The sequence below is a fragment of the Bacillus rossius genome, chromosome 3 (genome assembly GCF_032445375.1).
Source record: "Bacillus rossius redtenbacheri isolate Brsri chromosome 3, Brsri_v3, whole genome shotgun sequence".
Lineage (NCBI taxonomy): Eukaryota > Metazoa > Arthropoda > Insecta > Phasmatodea > Bacillidae > Bacillus > Bacillus rossius.
This window is the reverse complement of record NC_086332.1, coordinates 75,680,041-75,697,422: the sequence shown is the minus strand read 5'-3', so window position 1 is coordinate 75,697,422 and position 17,382 is coordinate 75,680,041. Positions and strand designations below refer to the sequence as shown.

The 17,382-nt window shown below is 33.0% G+C and overlaps 1 protein-coding gene across 1 annotated transcript in view; it reads left to right on the top strand.

Annotated features, from left to right (window-relative positions):
* Positions 1-17,382, top strand: part of LOC134530919 (transcription elongation regulator 1-like) — a 178,488-nt gene that overhangs the window by 158,631 nt on the left and 2,475 nt on the right. Inside the window, exons 17-18 of the mRNA XM_063366233.1 lie at positions 5,451-5,559; positions 8,407-8,484. Of these exons, the coding sequence (XP_063222303.1) occupies positions 5,451-5,559; positions 8,407-8,484 (187 nt within the window). The remainder of the gene's footprint in view (positions 1-5,450; positions 5,560-8,406; positions 8,485-17,382) is intronic.

The following is a 17,382-nucleotide window of genomic DNA, read 5'->3' as shown; positions in this document are numbered from 1 at the left end:
TTTTCAATGCCCAACATCAGGGCAATCTGCTTTCCTTTCTCTTTTAATATTCTATCATCAACAGGAATACCATTAGTTGTGGCCTGCTGATACCACGAGAATAACACATCTTCAACTTCTTTGAAAGTCGACTCCATACCATTTTTACATTTTTTGCTTGTTGCCCCATGCTTGCTTGTAAACGAATGTCTTTTTTTTTTTGCCAAAAATCGAACATAAAGTGGAGGTTGGTAGGCCCCAGGTGCTTAGCTGCATCCACACGTTTTTCACTAGGGTTATTTTCAATTTCTTCAATAATCCTAATTCGTTCACCAAGTGTTCGCACCTGTTTACTATGCCGAGACATTTTAATCGCTCTAAAACGTTAAACTCACTTTTGCACTTTTTATTAAGTCAACATTCACGCACATGTAAAGGAAACACCGATCAGAATCAGGAAGTAACATGTGCCATAGATTAGGATAGCATGCCCAAACAATGAAATACCGGCCTACAGAAATGTGTTCAAGATGCTGCACAGGAATAAATAAATTTTCAACGCCACAGCGGACGCCATATTGGTTTCTTTTTACCTTATAAACGAGACGTCCCAATGCTCAGTCATAATAAGGGACATGTTTATTCTTGAAGTGATTTTATATACATACGGTATAAAATGTTTCGTTTTTTTACGTTACCATTTAGCCGACATGAAAAAGTTTCGTACATTAATACAGTCGATAGTGTGGCAACGTTTTGTGACGAGTCGATTTCATGGAAATATGGCACCAATGTTAGCCATCTACTGTTTGTTGACTGTTCACTCGTTGCTATTATAAAATGGCTGCAGATTTAAGGTGATTTTTACTACTTCTTTATCCTATTGTTACAGTTTTTATGACGGTTTTTTCTAAGAAATGGTTATTTCTGCAAAATCTTTATGGTTAAACGATCATCTATTATAATTTATAGTGACAGGACCACATATTTTGTACGATCAGTGCGGACAAAACGATAATTCAAACATCGGTACAAGCAGACTTTTTTAACCTTAGTTGTATGGCAATTTTGCCGGGACCGTAGAAAGTATACGATAAACACGGACAATCGATACATGCGAGTTCGATAGAGGTTTGACTGTACATTTTATTCAAGAAAATTACAGTATAGATACCTATATTTATAAAAAAATCATGTAATCACCGATATTTTTTTTTAATAGTGTAATGTATCTTTATATTAATACAACCTAAAAATAATACAAAAAACATTGTTAAATTGCTTCCATACCAATATATTCTTTTATGCTAAACAGTATAAAATACATGTTTCAGTACATATAATTATTCTTACTAGGGATGTACCGATATTGAAAAACCGGTTACCGATTACGATTAACGATTCACTAAAAAATTCAAATTCAGCCGATGTTCCAAACCGATTAATAATACCGATTATATTTGCCCGATTATTACATACATAAATTTAAAAAGAAAGCAAAGAGAACAAAATTGTGATTAAAATTGATGTAATGGAGGCATGGACCATAAGTGTACATACATATGTATAGAATGCGGACAAAATCATTTTTATTTACATAAATATTTAAGATTTTGGTAAGCTAGCTAAGGCATTGCACATAACATTAATAGCTATAGTTAATAAATAGCTTTTAGATTTTTGTGAAGAAATACAAGCTGATTGACTTTGTGTGGCTCCACATATTACTTGTAGTGTAAGACGTTTTGTTTCCATGTATGCCACCACGCGATATTTTTTGAGAACAATATTTACACGCTGCATATTTATCGTCCGGCCCGGATCCTAAAAAAAATTTTTCCACACAGCACTGCGACTAGCGTACCCATGATTATTATGCAACATTTAATAGTGAATGCAATGTATAACAGCTCTTAACAAATATTTATTTTGGTAAATGCCAACAAATAGAAAACTTAGCAAAATATACTGTAATATTTGATCAAAGAATTCGTCACTCTGTTTATGTAATGTATGGACGTGCATTAGTTAAACAATAAAAAAATCTACAGTCGCCGAGTTGTCTTCGCTAACACAGGCATTACCAATATTAGAAAAATTAATTTCGGTCGCAAACAGAAATATTCCTACAACCGATCACCAACTATCTATCGCAATCGTGAACTTTTATTCCTGGTTAAATATTTATTGTTAATATACGGTAAAAATAAAAAGTAAAGAAGACTTTCCCGTTATTAAAGTGACTTCAATAATAATAAAAAATAATAGATAAAGGTTCACGTATACACCGGAAATTCCGGTGAAGTGAGATAAGTTGGCCAAATTATTTTTGTTCATCACATGACGTGCGTAACCTAAACGTAAAATGGAGATCTTGTGATGATGCTGTTCAAATAATATTATTGTGTTTTATGCTGTTTTATGTGTTGTATTTTATTTTACAAGCGGTACTCAAAGCAGTTGTTTGATACATGGAGCTAACAATAATGGAAATACTAGCCATACATGCTAGAAGAAAATCGTCAATTGAATAAAATAAGAGTAATTTAATTTATTAGACGACTAAGTTTCTGAAACTTTCAGCGCGTGTGTAGGCCTACAGTCTGAACGGTGTTTCATGAATTAATCTTAAAAGAGTTTACTATTTACCGTTAAAAGAATATATTAATATCATTGGCATGTTTTTCTTATAATGCTAAGCGATAACTATGATAAATATAATGAGAAAATGTTGACAATTTTGTCTAAATAATCGGTTGAAATATCACAGATTAAGATTAATTACAGATTCTCTATTATCGGGCGATTACAGTTAATCGGGATTCGAATCGGTACATCCCTAATTCTTACGCTTTTTAATATTTCAAGATGTGCAGTGTAAGCCAATCTATTTGCCACAAAATAAACATAATTTAGTCTATTCTAATAAAATTTTACATTCCATATAAAAATTTTACCTCTATTGCTGTACCAGCGGAAACATAAACATACTTATATAAACTCGGTCATAGTCCACAGTCATTCAAAGAGATCACAACTTTGTCACAGTACAGTTCCTTAATGGATGCAACCGTAAAGAAATATTAAATAACAAATAACAAAACACCAAACTGCACATTGTGTAAGTGTACACAATGAACTTTAATATAATGCTAATGGTACATAAACATGAATGCCAATTACTCTAGCTTTGCTCAATTTTTAAAAACTCAAGACTCGACTTTACAAAAAAAATTATGATGTGTGGACGTAACTCTGCACTCAAAAGTATTAGTACTGAACTCAGCTCGACTCTACCCAAAAATATGTAGACCTGTCCATCTCTAATATTATTAAATTGTTTAAAAGAGTTTCAAATTAATAATACTGATGATTTACTAACACAAATGTGTTTATCACCATATGTGTTACTGTTGTTACTCTATGAGATGTTTTAAGCACTGGCAATACAAAAATATGTATTTAAAAAAAATTAGTATGCAAGTAAATTAGGGATGGGTCGATTCAATTCTCCGATTCCTCGATACCACCGATTATTAAAAAATTTGGGTACTCAGTATCGGGTACTAAAAAAGGGCAAGGTAGGTTAGGAATCTGTTAAGTTAAGAAAATACAGTAGTAATATATTTTGGTCTGAACTTTACTTACTTATTTTAATATATCTTACCTGCCGTATGCGCATAAAATTCCTAATAATGCTCATTATTATTAAATATTAATTTTATACGAATAAAAATAAATAAAAACAATGTTACGGGGCATGTTTAACCTCTAATTAAAACTCCACGATCGAAGAACATTATTCCTCACTCATGTATTAGACGTAAATAAATTGTAAATAGACTTATTAATTTTATTTGCAGTTAAGAAAAGTCCATTGTTTTTTGTGAAGAAAGGGACGGTTATGAAACGAGATCACATCACGTGTCGTCACCATTTTAGTTGTGAGCCATTCAAGGATGATGGCCTCCACAAAATGTCTGGTGGCCATAAAATATAAAGTCAAGTCGAAACGTATTGATTCGTTGCGTACGGGACAAATTGTATAATGAAAGCAACAATCGATTTCAAAGAATTTTCTGGCCATACCGCCAACAGAGGCTCGTGTTTATTTCTTGCAAAGGAAAACCGTAATAATTACTAGAAAAACACTTGAAAATAGTTTTAGCAAAACAATATTTGGCACGACGGTGAATTACGGCGTAATTCACCGTCGTGCTATTGAGGTTCCTGTGAATTGTTGCGCATTTATGCTATTTATTTGGCACAAATATTGTTTTGCTAAAACTATTTTCAAGTGTTTTGCTAGTTTGTTAGTAAAAAAATGTTCGCCGACTGTCGTTTCAAATTACGATGCGAATGGTCTGATATTGTATCAACATGTCTAAAGTTTGGGAACATTTTCGCATAAAAAAATGTTCGCCGACTGTCGTTTCAAATTACGATGCGAATGGTCTGATATTGTATCAACATGTCTAAAGTTTGGGAACATTTTCGCATCAATAGTGAAAATGACAAATATGCAATTTGTAATCATGGTAGTGCGCAAATTTCACGGAGCGGTACTTACAAATCTACAACCAATTTAATGAAGCATTTGAAATCCCGGCACACATTACTACCAGAAAAAATAATCTTTGAAGAAAAACAAACTTTTGTTTACAGCACTGTCACCAACTAAGTCAAAAGGTACCACAGAAAAAAGTAGTGCTACCTTTGAACCCATTTTGAACAAAGATGTTATGTTATCGGCATTATCGCCTGTTAAAGAACCCTGTCTAAATGTTGAACTTCTTTGTGCACAGCCTAGTACTTACTAGCAAACAAACTTTATGTGAAGATGCTTCTTCACTGGTCATTGAAAAAAAAAAAAAAAAAAAACCCTCAACATTTAATTCTAAGTTTATAATTATCCTTTATACATGTTATTATCATAATGTAATGCATTCAATTCTTAAGTACTTTTAATTATGTGACCAGAATTACCAGGAATCGAAAACTGGAATGACTCGGAATCGAGAATCGAAATTTAGGAATCGGTACCGGTATCGGAATCGATAAAAATGTGTAAACCCATCCCTAAAGTAAATTTTATGATATATATCCATAATATGCACACCTGCACAATATAAAATTATTTTTATAGGAGTTGCATGTATTCTCTAAAGAAGTTCCTGTTTTTTTTTATTAAACTTCATAAAATGTTTTTGCAGAATATTGCCTTTCATTCCAAAATCTAATGAAATTTTTTTAGGATTTAAACTGAACTTGTTTTTTGTATTATAATACAATTTATTGTAAACCTGAAACACATGTAGTATGATCTATTTACCTACATATTTTTAACTTATGGGATTATCACTAGCAAAATTTTCTGAACTCAGATGTATTTTTTTTTTAATTCAAAATTGTTAGAATTCTTGATTTGACTACCTAAATGAAATATTTATCTGTTTAAATTGTTTTTTCAGAGAACTTTTGGATGAGACAGAAGGAGTGGCTTTGACTAGCTCATGGAAGGAGATTAAAAAGCTCATTAAAGAAGACCCAAGATACACAAAGTTTTCATCCAGTGATAGGGTAAGTTAAATTAGAAGTGTTACTGCATAATTTTTCTTTCTAGTTGGTTAATTTTGTAGTTGTATGTAGTCTTTTCGATGGAACATTATTAAGTTAGGTTTGAACTATATAAATAATAGAGTAGTTTATTAAGACTGATTGGTTAACTTAAAATTTACCATTTTCCTCAGAGTTCACTTTCAAAGTGAGACTTGTGTTCAATTTGTGTTGGCAAGGGAAAGGCCATTCATGTGAACACATTTATTGTTAGGACTGTGCGGGATCCTGAAATTCGGGAAAATTTCCAGGAACGTAAGGATTTTTTTCCCATTGAGCGGGAAAATAAATTTCCTTATATTTTCGGAAATTTTAGGTTTTTCTTCATGAGATATGACATTACGTTAAATAAATCAGCTACTGAACCTAGTACATAGTTCCTTCAAAATAAACTTTAACAGTGGTAAATATGACAGTTTCATGATTACTACAACATAATATGCACTTGTGTTTTTTTTTTATTTTATTAAATAAAGTTATTTTACGCAGTGTGATAATTTTTCTTAATGTTTGACGTATGCAATTACCTACGACACATACCCATAATACTACAATATTAAAACATAATCAATGCCTCACTTATTGTTTATAAGAAACACATTTAAAAATAAGTGAAAATAGTTTTATCCCAACTACACACGAAAAGAAACTTTTCAAACATGTCGGAAATATGCCAGTTTTCTATTAAATAGTGGCCAAGTTTTCAGTGACACTAATCTTTTCGGTTACAATTTTGAAGTCGCTTATATTTTGTCATAATAGGTAGTCAGCTGTTTTAAAACACTAGAAGTTTTTTTTTATTAAATCTCATATACCTCCAAAAATAATCATATTCCTAATGATATCAACGGGCCATAAAAAGAGCGTAAACAATTATTGTGGGAAGCCATTGTCTATTATCGTTGATCGGATCAAGTATTTCTTTTGTCAATCTGTGAGGGGGAAAAAACTGAAAATAAGTATTACAAAACTAAAAATAAGTTAATATGATTTGAAACTGACTAATATTTAAATATTTTAACCTAGACAGTTTACAGCATAATTTATAGCAACCTTGAGCTTAAAGATACACAAACTTAGGCTTTGTGTAGTTTGTTGTGGTGGGTTAAACTGCCTTAATCATTACGGTGTTTGGCCCATGTAAACTGAGGAGGATCTAATGCTGTCTTTAGTGGCATTTGATTGTATGTGTTATTTGTAATTCTCATTGCATTTTCTTCATCAGTTTTGAAAACGAAGGAAGAATAGCTTCAGAGTTGAAAGTTGTTTGGAAGGTTTATGAAAAGCATACTAAAAAAAACGCCAAATGTACGAAGTATAAAAAATTATTAAAACAAGTTACGGTACCACATCTAGATTGATACTGCACTTAGAACGTCATCATGTATTGAAAAATAAATTGGTTACTCAAGAAAAACGTAAACGAAAATAATAAAAAAATTTAAACCATTGTATCAAGTTTGTATGTTTTATTATATTTACATATTAATTTTACTATGGTCAAGGATATGAAAAAAATATATATTTACATGACACCAAATTCATAGGTGTCGTATATTTCAATTGTTTTTTTTTTTTTTTCCATCCCTAATCCCGTTTCCTTTTCCCGCCCGAAAATTTTCCGAATCAAGACATCTTTTCCCGCGCAGCACTGTTTATTTTCCTCTTCTCAGCATTTTTTCTCCTCCTCTCCTTCACATGTCTATTTGTGTGTTAAAATAAAAAAATAGTGTTCCCATAGAATTTAAATTATTAATTAAATATGTACTAGTCAACATTTATTAATAAGAAATATAGGTCTGTAAGTGTGGCTTGCTAGGCCCATTTACATTCATGTTCTAACTCATTATTTTTACATTACCTTAGTTATTATTTGGGATATAATTTTGGTTCTAACAACCATTGTTTTTCCAATTGTTTTCCTTATCTTCATAGACAATGAAAAAGAAGTGCTATACTTTAAAACCACCTATAGAAACATTGAAGGGATTGAGTATTTGAGTGTTTGTTATAGAGAAGTTCTTTATTTTATTAAGTTGTGGAATGAAACAAGGCTGGTAGGCGTAACTCTTAGAATAACTCATTAAACACTGATCCCTGTGTCAATACCCATATGTTTTGGAGCTCATCTTAATCTTAAAGCTCCTTTGTCAAAAGTGGCCTTTTTTCTCGGATAATTTTTGTTATTGTGCTTCTGCACATGTTTGAATAAATTGAAGTAGTTCCTCTGAATAGGTTACGACAGTATGTATTCTTTTGAATATTGTTCCTTACAGGAATTGAGCCACCTCTTAATGAGTGCTAATTTTCAAATGCTATAAATTTTAAATTATATTATTTTAGATTTTAAGATTTATTGTGGGCAGGAATGGCGTCTCCATTGTTTCATTTTCGTTATTTATGTTTTGTGAATTCCTATATTGTTTGTGTCAAGTAAATCTGTGATTTTTCAGGTATAATAAAATCTAATTTGACTGGTCGTGTTAGTGTAATAAGTTGAAATCTTAGTGAGCCTTTTGCTCAGATATTTGTGAATTTGCTCTTACTTAGATATTTTTGGTTAGTTAAAACAGCTGTAAGCCTTATCAAATTTTGCAGGAAACAGGTCCTGTCCAGAGAGGTTTTCTCGTGCTTCTAAAAGCTCCCTTTCCTTATTGAATTGTCAATATATTTTGATACTAAGTAAGAGTTAACATTCTCAATAACTCGCCTCTACCAATATAAAAATAAAATACTTTGTGGTTAATTTGTGTATTATAGTATGGTGGTTTCAGTTGTACTGTTATAATGATTTCATGTATTTCCCACTAGAAATGTGAAAGAGAATTCAAAGAATACATCAAAGATAAACTGGTTGCTGCAAAGGCAGATTTCAGGGAATTGCTTCAGGTAAGTAACTTCGAGTTATATTATATTTTTTAGTCTCACAATTTATTTGGTTACTGCTGGTTCTGTTTCATTATGTAACGTTAACTAGTTTATATGTAGTAATATTTTCAAAGCAATAATCTTAATGTTCTGTATTTTTTATAGTACGCGTTATGTTTTATAATTTCCATGTTTTATCTCTTGGATATCTTTTTTTTAGTTCTGTGCCCAATTATTATATCTAAGATAACAAACAATAACAAATGTGTTAGTTTGTTTTCCAGTTTTGACATTATTGGGGTTGCATGAGGGCAGTTTCTTGACGGTAAACCTGGGGACTCGCACTCGAGATAACCCAGGTACGAATTCCTTACCATCCTTCCTGATTTCTGTTTTCCTTGGTTTCCCCTAGATTGCTCCAGGCAAATGCTGGGATGATTCTTTCCCCCAATTTTTCTGATTTGGATACTGTTTGTCCATCTCTTTGACTTTGACAAGTCGTTTAACCAAAATTAATTTACTAAATGTGAAATAGTTGGACAAATGTTAGCAACTCGAAAAGCAACTTGAAAAACAACACAAGTATGTACGTATATCATTTATAAATAGTGAGGTGGTGGTGTGGTAAGACACTTGACTAGCATTACGAAAGCCACAGCTACGAATCTCGATCCTGATTTTTGATTCAACTAGTAAGTTTTACAGAATTATTCATTATTATAATTCATTTCTAGTTCTTTTTTTTTAATGTTCCTGATTTCTTTTTTTCTCTCTTTTATTAACTGGCTATCAATGTGACAGAAATTTTAATAATCAATTTTTATTTTTTTGTGCCATAGATATAATTGATAAAGGAGACTCCCGATTATCGGGGGTATTGACTAGGAAGGGGTACACGAATAACCGAAAAACACGGTTAAAGCAGTTTCAAAAAAATGATGGAAATTTTTTTTTATCCCGACTAGACAAAGTAACTAGAGGTCTTCGGGTAGTAGATTTTTAAGCCGGGTCGGGTCTGATAATTGCACAAAAAATTCGGGGTCGGGTCGGGTATTGTCTTTCTAACATACCTGATGAAACTGGAAATTGTTATTGCAAAATGTTTCTACTGTATCTTAAATACACTTTAAAAAATTAATAAATATAAGTTAAAACATTACATCAAATTACAAATGATTAAGTTACATATTTACAAGAACTGGTGACTCATAAGCATTGCTCAACATAACTATTTTTTTATGCATTCCACATAAAAACAACCCTATCAAACAGTTTTTACTTAGCCTAATTTTAGAATTTGATGCACAAAAAAAAACAGTTCTTCTACATGTTCTGCTAGGTTCTTCCAAGTACTTTTTCACTTCCATTTCAACTACAAAAAAAATTCTGATTGAGTAGTTTTGTTTGTCTTTCAATTTGTTCTTGCTAAACTGATAAATAGTAATATGTACTACAAATGGCTGCAAGCAATTATTAAAGGTGAAACTGTACCATCAAATTATTTGTAAAGCTGGACTCCCAATCATCCGTTTCATCCGTCCGTCACCCGTCCATCCGTCAATCACGTGACCTGCAGCCAATCATATGGCCCGAAAAATTCCATCCGTCCGTCCGTCAAAACCTTGCCAAGCTTTAGCTTTTGACAGACCAACGGATGGTCCACCGCCTTGTTAAGTCGATAGTCTTCAATACGACTTTCCGAAAACAGTGTTCGATTTTTTTAATATGCAATATATAGAAGGCTGTGTCATATTGACCGATTATTATTGTCATAATAACGGTAAAGATTGCTTACGAGATTGAGCTTTTCGGAAGAAATGCTGATAAATTACGGGAAAGGGAGCATTTGTATTATATATATGTATATAGAAAAGACTATCGGGATAAGCAACTGAGGGAAAAAGCCTGGATAGAAATAGCTTCTTTCTTTTTCCTTTGACGCAGTAATAAAATAAGCATAATTTTATTTATTGCTGGCATGACTAATGTTATTTTTAAGACGGCACCCGTATAATCCACTTGTCAAAGCATGGTTCCCGCCTGTCAACTTATTATCACATTCATAAAAACAAAAGTTAATTATCCCAAGTAAATTATTTTCACCAAAAGTTTACCTACAATTGAGAAAGTATGTGGCGGAAAGTTGTAGCACTGATATTTTAGAATAGTGATGGACGGACGGATGGCGGATGGTTGAGAGTCTGTAATAATTGCCGAGAGAAATAACGGACCGAAATTGACTCCAGCTTAAGTATAATAAATATTTTTATGTTTTCCTTCTCAGCATTTGTAACTGCCATTCGTAAAGCATTAGATGTGTTTGCCATTTCTTGAAACATTGCCCAGAGTGATGAAGTATTTTCATTTGTTGCAATAGTCATTTTGCTTTCTAAATTGTTGCCACTTATTACCTCTGAAAATTAAACGTGATTTTTGTTTTTGGTACTCATCCGTTTTTTTTGTTTATAAATGTGTTTATTATTTTAATATGCACCTAACTTATTTTGGTATTGAACATGTGGTACATTTAAAAACAAATTCCACCATTTTAAGAACTTATTAGATTACATACAACGTAAACTTAGAACTACCTATTTTAATGACAATTAAATGTGTGACAATGGACACAACCAACGAAGCGAGTGTGCTTCATTGACATGCAAATATTTTGGTTGATTGAAAAAAGGGTGCAGGATGTAAAATATAATAAATATAATAATATAATAAATATAATAATAACATAATAACAATAACTTAACTTAAGCTCAGAACTTAAGTTAGAGAAAAACTGTTTTCCTGTAAGTTAATTTATATAATTAATAAATAATTAATATAAAAATTGGGAGTTAGCTTGAAATTGAGTTCGGCCTGTATTCAGGTAAATACTGTAATAGGATAGATAGTGTAGTGAGTTTACTTGAGAATAATTCAATGAATAACTTACCATCTACAACAGCTTTTGAACATTTGATGACTTCGGAAGTAAGGTTCTTGGCAGCAATACATTTCTCAAATGGATCTAAGACAACAGTTTTGAAGTGAGGGTCAACAACCATACACATAACATCAATTTTTTTAGTTGGTTTATGCCGGGAATCTTGATTTTACAGAGTGCAGAAGTGCTCGTGCAAATGAAATACCACTACCTTCAGATTGCACTATATTGTTGAGATTTCTGCTAATGCCATGGATAATAGGGACTATCATAGATCTTGTAGAGTATCTTTCACTAGACACTTAAGCAGTTGCTTGGGCAAGTGGCTGTAAAATGTTCACATAAATGTCTGCAAGTACCCATTCTGCCTTGGTAAAGTTGTCGATACTACTTTGGTGAATTAGCTCAATGGACAGTAGTGGTTCCTTGAGTTCAACGAGCCTGCTAAGCATCAAATACTCATAATTCCACCTGGTTTCACAGTCTTGCATCAACTGCTTTGGGTTAAGACCAATGTCCTCGTGTCGTTTAAAAAATTAGGTTTTAGCTTTAGCACTGTGCTTGAAATGTCCCACTATGTGCCTAGCCTTGGCCAGCATTGTACTGTAGCAGGAAGGGTTTTCTTTGCATCCTTTAGTACAAGTTGCAAGGAATGTGCAAAGCATTTCAAGTGAGTCATGTTGCCAGCCATGTCAATAGCAACTTTAATGTTACGTGCATTGTCTGTAACCATGTACAAAGGTATACACATACAGACATCATTCAGCTCCCACTCGTGAAATATTTCTTGCAGCTTGATTTCAATATTCTCCCCAGAATGAGATTCCTTAAATGAATTACCAAGGCACATGTTAGCAAGAGTGAAATCATTTTTGATGAAATGACATGTGACTGCAAGATAAGAATGTGTAGCCCTAGATGTAAACATGTCATTGGTAAACGAAAGTGATGTAATTTGGTTAATTTCCTTTTCAAAAGTGGACTTCATTCCATCTCTAATTTCTTTCACCATATTTGGTATGACAGATCTAGTAAAGACTGAGGCAGATGGAACAACATATTTCGGTTCTGCCAATTTCAGTGTCTCCTTCAAGTCTTCTTCTTCACACAATGTTTGGATGGGATGTAAGCTTTGTGCCATCCACTTTCCTAAGGACTTGGTTAAAGCCACAGCTTTGGGATGATCGTGTGCCCAAACATTTTGTGTGTCAGTTAATTTTTTCTGGATCATTTTCGGTTGAATACAGTCAATTTTCTTTTTAGTTTTCATTTGTATGTTATTTTCCTGTGCTTTAGAAAACTCTGTGTGTTGAAGTGGGTGTTCCTTCAAGTGTCTTTGCAAACTTAAAGTGTTACCGTAATCAACTTTCATAACTTGTGAACAGTATTTGCATTTGGCATTTTTGGGATCGGTTTTTCTCGAAAAGTTGCCAAACAGGTGTACAAAGTGAAGTAGCAGGTGCACATGTGCTGGTGACACAGCTTGAAGGACTTACCACATTTCCAGTTGATTTTGTAGTATGCAAGAACTGCTCTAATGTATTTTGAAATTTTTCTTAGGCTCATTTTCATTTTCATCACTATCTTTAGTTTTTAACATGATAACAATGAGCAAAAAAAAATATAAAATGTTCAGATAATAATGATAATATAGACATAACGACAATGGGACTAAGCCTGGTACCCAAGAATCAAAATAACCTATTTCTTGAAAATATTTCACACATTCTTCGCAAAAAAAAATGTGCATTTCAATTATTTTTCTCACAAAGTATTATTCTGTAAGACCACCGTAAGTTATTGTAAGTTGATTAACAGTACACTTACGTTAAACAATGTTACCAATCACGTGAAAACAGTGAAGGGCAGAAACAAGAAAGACTTCTATTCGTGGAGAACATTCTTGTTTACAACTTATCAGTTTGGTTTTAGTAGGTTAATTATTAAATTATATTTCACGTACTTTGAAAAGTCTGTTATAGTAGTTTAAAGGTTAAAACGTTATTTTAGCATTTAAAAACGTGTTCAAATCAGCATTACGTATTAATATTCTTATATTCATGAGCGATGTCAAATTATTGAGATAAGACACGAGTTGGAACGTTGGAAGTTTTAAAGTTGGAAAATATGTCGTCATGGCGATCACTGTTTACGTTTTTGATTGGTTACCTGTAGATACGTTTTATCTAAAATAAAATATGTACAAGTTATTTCATGTTCGGACAAGTTACAATTACAACGTTATAATAAAGTGTTAAATAAACTTTTTCCGTGGTTCAGTGCTTGCCTGGTTGTATTCCGATTTCTGATGTGCTGTGATAAATGATAAATATTGGAAATAGTGAAAGTTCCCATGAGTTCCCCCGACATCTTTATGTTAAAGAAGACGTTTAAAATTTTCCCGTAGCCACAATAAATTTTTGAATGTAGCTACGATTTCAGATTATATAATAGTTAATAGCCATAATAGGTTATCGGAAAATAAACCCTGTCAAAAAAGAAAAGTTCTTGGGCCTACCAAAATAATAAACCCGACGTAAAAAAATACCGCAGGCTTACATGTAGACATATTTATATGATTGAAAAGTACTTGAAAATTAATGTATTAAATTTAGTTTACTCGGGCCTCATAAAAGTGATCTAAACGTGGCAGAATGTTGTTAACCAAGATTTAATTTTTTTTTCTTTATTAGACGTCCGACCCGAAAATTTTTGGGTATATAAAGTGCCAGACCCGAGCCATGGGTAATTTAACTACCCGAAAAATACTCAGAAAGACGGGTACCCGCCGACCTCTAAAAGTAACACTTTAATTTGTTCCAGTAAAATAGAGCGCTAATCAAAAACACCACTAGTCACTTACTTTTTTTTCTGTAAGAGTATTTTAATTCTCCAAATAGGTAAGTGAGATTGCTGACTACCATTTTAATCAAGACACTACTCCTGTTAAAATTAATTTACAGTACTAATACATATCTAAATACATTAAAATAAATGTTGAATAACATTTAGAGATTAGACAACCTAAAATTATTTTTAAAAATTCATGTACTGCATTGTTTACGTTATAAGGCTTGGGCATAACATTCCTATAATAATGTTTTTGATATAGGAGACATATTTCAGTTCTAATAAGAATTTAAAAAGCATTAACTTAATGTTTTCTATCATTAGAAAGATTATATAACCTGTTAACGTAATTCCAGACTGTTGTATACTAAATGTGTGTATGCCATTATTTGACACTAGTGCATCCTAGTGGCTTAAGGAAAGCTAGCCCTGATAGCTTCTGGCTTTTTTTCTCTCCAGAGCTGCTGTTGACATGCAGGATAGTGAATATAAACTTTGCTGAACACTTAGGCGTTGTCGGAAATAATAATGAATGAAGGAAGCGAATAGTTATTGAGGAAAAGCAAAGTATTATTTGTTGATTCGTCACATTATTAATTTATTACATTACTAATTCATTGCATTGCATTGCATTGCATTGTATGCTACACAAGTGTCGTTGCCATTGTACAAAATAATATATATATATGGTTTATGAAAGTGAAATACGGCATGGTTAATCTGCAAACTGGATAACCTGCACCTGAATAATCTGTAGTCTGCTGTATTTGTGAATGCCAATTTTTGTTATAATAATTATTTAAGTTTGTAAACACATTCACTTAATAATTATCTGTTTTACAAATAGCAATTAAATTTATTTCACCGAGAATTTTTTTTATTTTCTTTGTTAATTATAAAAATTTTATCTATGCCAAGGTGAGAAGATTAAAAAAATTAAGAGAATTTGTAAAGTAACATTTGAAAATACTGTTACGTGTTGGGAAAACAAGTCTGGAATGGATAGGCCAATTAATTAAATAAATTTATTTATCAGCTAATATTTACACTTTTAATCAAATTATAGCAATTTGACTGTCCACAAGTTAATCACTGTTTCATTAAATCCACAATTTACTGTCCCCATTGGAGCTCGGCTCTCTCTACTGCTCATCTCTTCCCGCCCATGTCTTTCTCAACCACCGCACATACAACACCCGGATGCTTCAATCCTGATGCACCAACCTTCACATCACTGCCCTTGCAGGTCTGTCTCTCCATTTATACACTAGGCAAGTCTTCCCTACACAGGTCTCGTAGCCGTCTGAAGTGCCACGTCATCAGAATCCCCGACTTAACACTTGAAGCACGTATGATAAAAAGAGCACATGGACACAGTGGAGACGTGTAAGGAGCAAAATTCGAACCCTCCTTAAAACACATTTACCAGTTTATCCAAACCTGATCCGCTTCAGCATTGGGTACGCTTACACGACGATATGTTACTGCGGGCTCTTCAATCGTCCCACTCGCCAGATACCTGCAATTGATCAGCATGTCACCAGAAAGTAACACAGAATTCCATACACGTATTTATTCATGTTCACACGATTACAGTTCTATCGTTTACACGTCTAGATTAAATTGTTAAAAAGCTCAATGGTACAAAGTAGTTTAGGGGTTGTATGATCCGTCTTCGTGGCTGTACTTAAGTTCACGCGGTCATGGTTCAAAGTTAAAAATTATTATTAAAACAATCTGCCACTCGAGTCAGGCCTCAGACATTGAGAAAGCGTTTTAGATGAATCACGGATGGAAACAGAATAACTTAATCAGCAATGGCAACAAATAAAGTCCCCGGGGTGCTGACGCATCCTACTTCGGCCGGTGATGTCAGACTGGACTGGCAGAACAAGTTCACGGAGCATCATGGCATCCCCACTCCAAGTAAACAACCGTTAGACTTATTTAAATTTGTGCCATGAGTGGGTACTTAAATACACACACACAAACACTTGCATAATTTAAGCACGTCTTCCCACACCCTCGTTATTAATTAATATACAGTCATTTATTATATAAGATTCAAAGTTTTGCCAGCTTCGGCCAACTTTGGATCCGCTTAGGATTGTTCAGCTTTGTGTCTACTAAATGTTAGGAATTACTTAAATTACCTATGTTGTAAGGGTTCTTCAAGCCAGTCTGCTGAAAAACAAATACCCTTGGAGATTGAAAGAAAGGAATACAATACTTAACTTATTTATAATCAAAAGGCGTACATAGCACTGAATGGCTGGATGTCTTCTAGAGCTATGACACACTGTTTGAACCCTCACTTAGCCAGAGCTCACGTACTATGGCAGTACAAATGTTGGAAAAGGATTGGCGAAGGTCGGGAAGGGAGGGGAATCCTATAATTACACGTGAGCGAAGCCTGGTCGACATAAACCTTTTATACAAATTCTTAGATACAGTTTTTGGTTGAATTATAGTTTACCTAATTATCTGTTGAGGTAGTCAAAACAGTACAAAAACTATGATTTTTAAAATTTTCTCTTCCCTTTGAAATGTGACTGGCAAGCAAAGAGTGTGTCTGGTTCATGAGGTGAGGACTTGTGTGCCAATGAATGACGTGCTGCAGTCAGTCTTGCTTGCTGTAATCAATATTTGACTGATGACTGACTTGGCTATGGTAACCAATCCACAAACAGATCCTATTTGTATTAATGGTGTTTTGGATTCTGTTTGATTTTCATCTTCAAATATGTTCTTTACTGGTTGAGGTTAACGAGGGTGAAGAATCTGAACCTTGAAGGCTGCTATTTGTGCTCTGCTAATTTTTTTGCATGCTGATTATTACACTACACTTAAAATACACTTAAGTTAACCAATTTTCCCCAAATTAGGAATTCTTTTTAAGTTTGCAGGCATGTCATTATCCCTTTACTTGGCAGACACTTTCAGAAATAGAGAAACAAAATAAATGTGTTACACCTCAAAGAAATTCTAATTGAAAAATTTTTTAACTACAAAAAAGTTCCATTATTTACTCTTATCCTGGTAAGAAAAAAACCCGTGATTAAATGGAGTACACTATCTCCGTTCACCAGAAAAAGCAAAATACACCTACATATGCCATTGAACTATCATAGTAC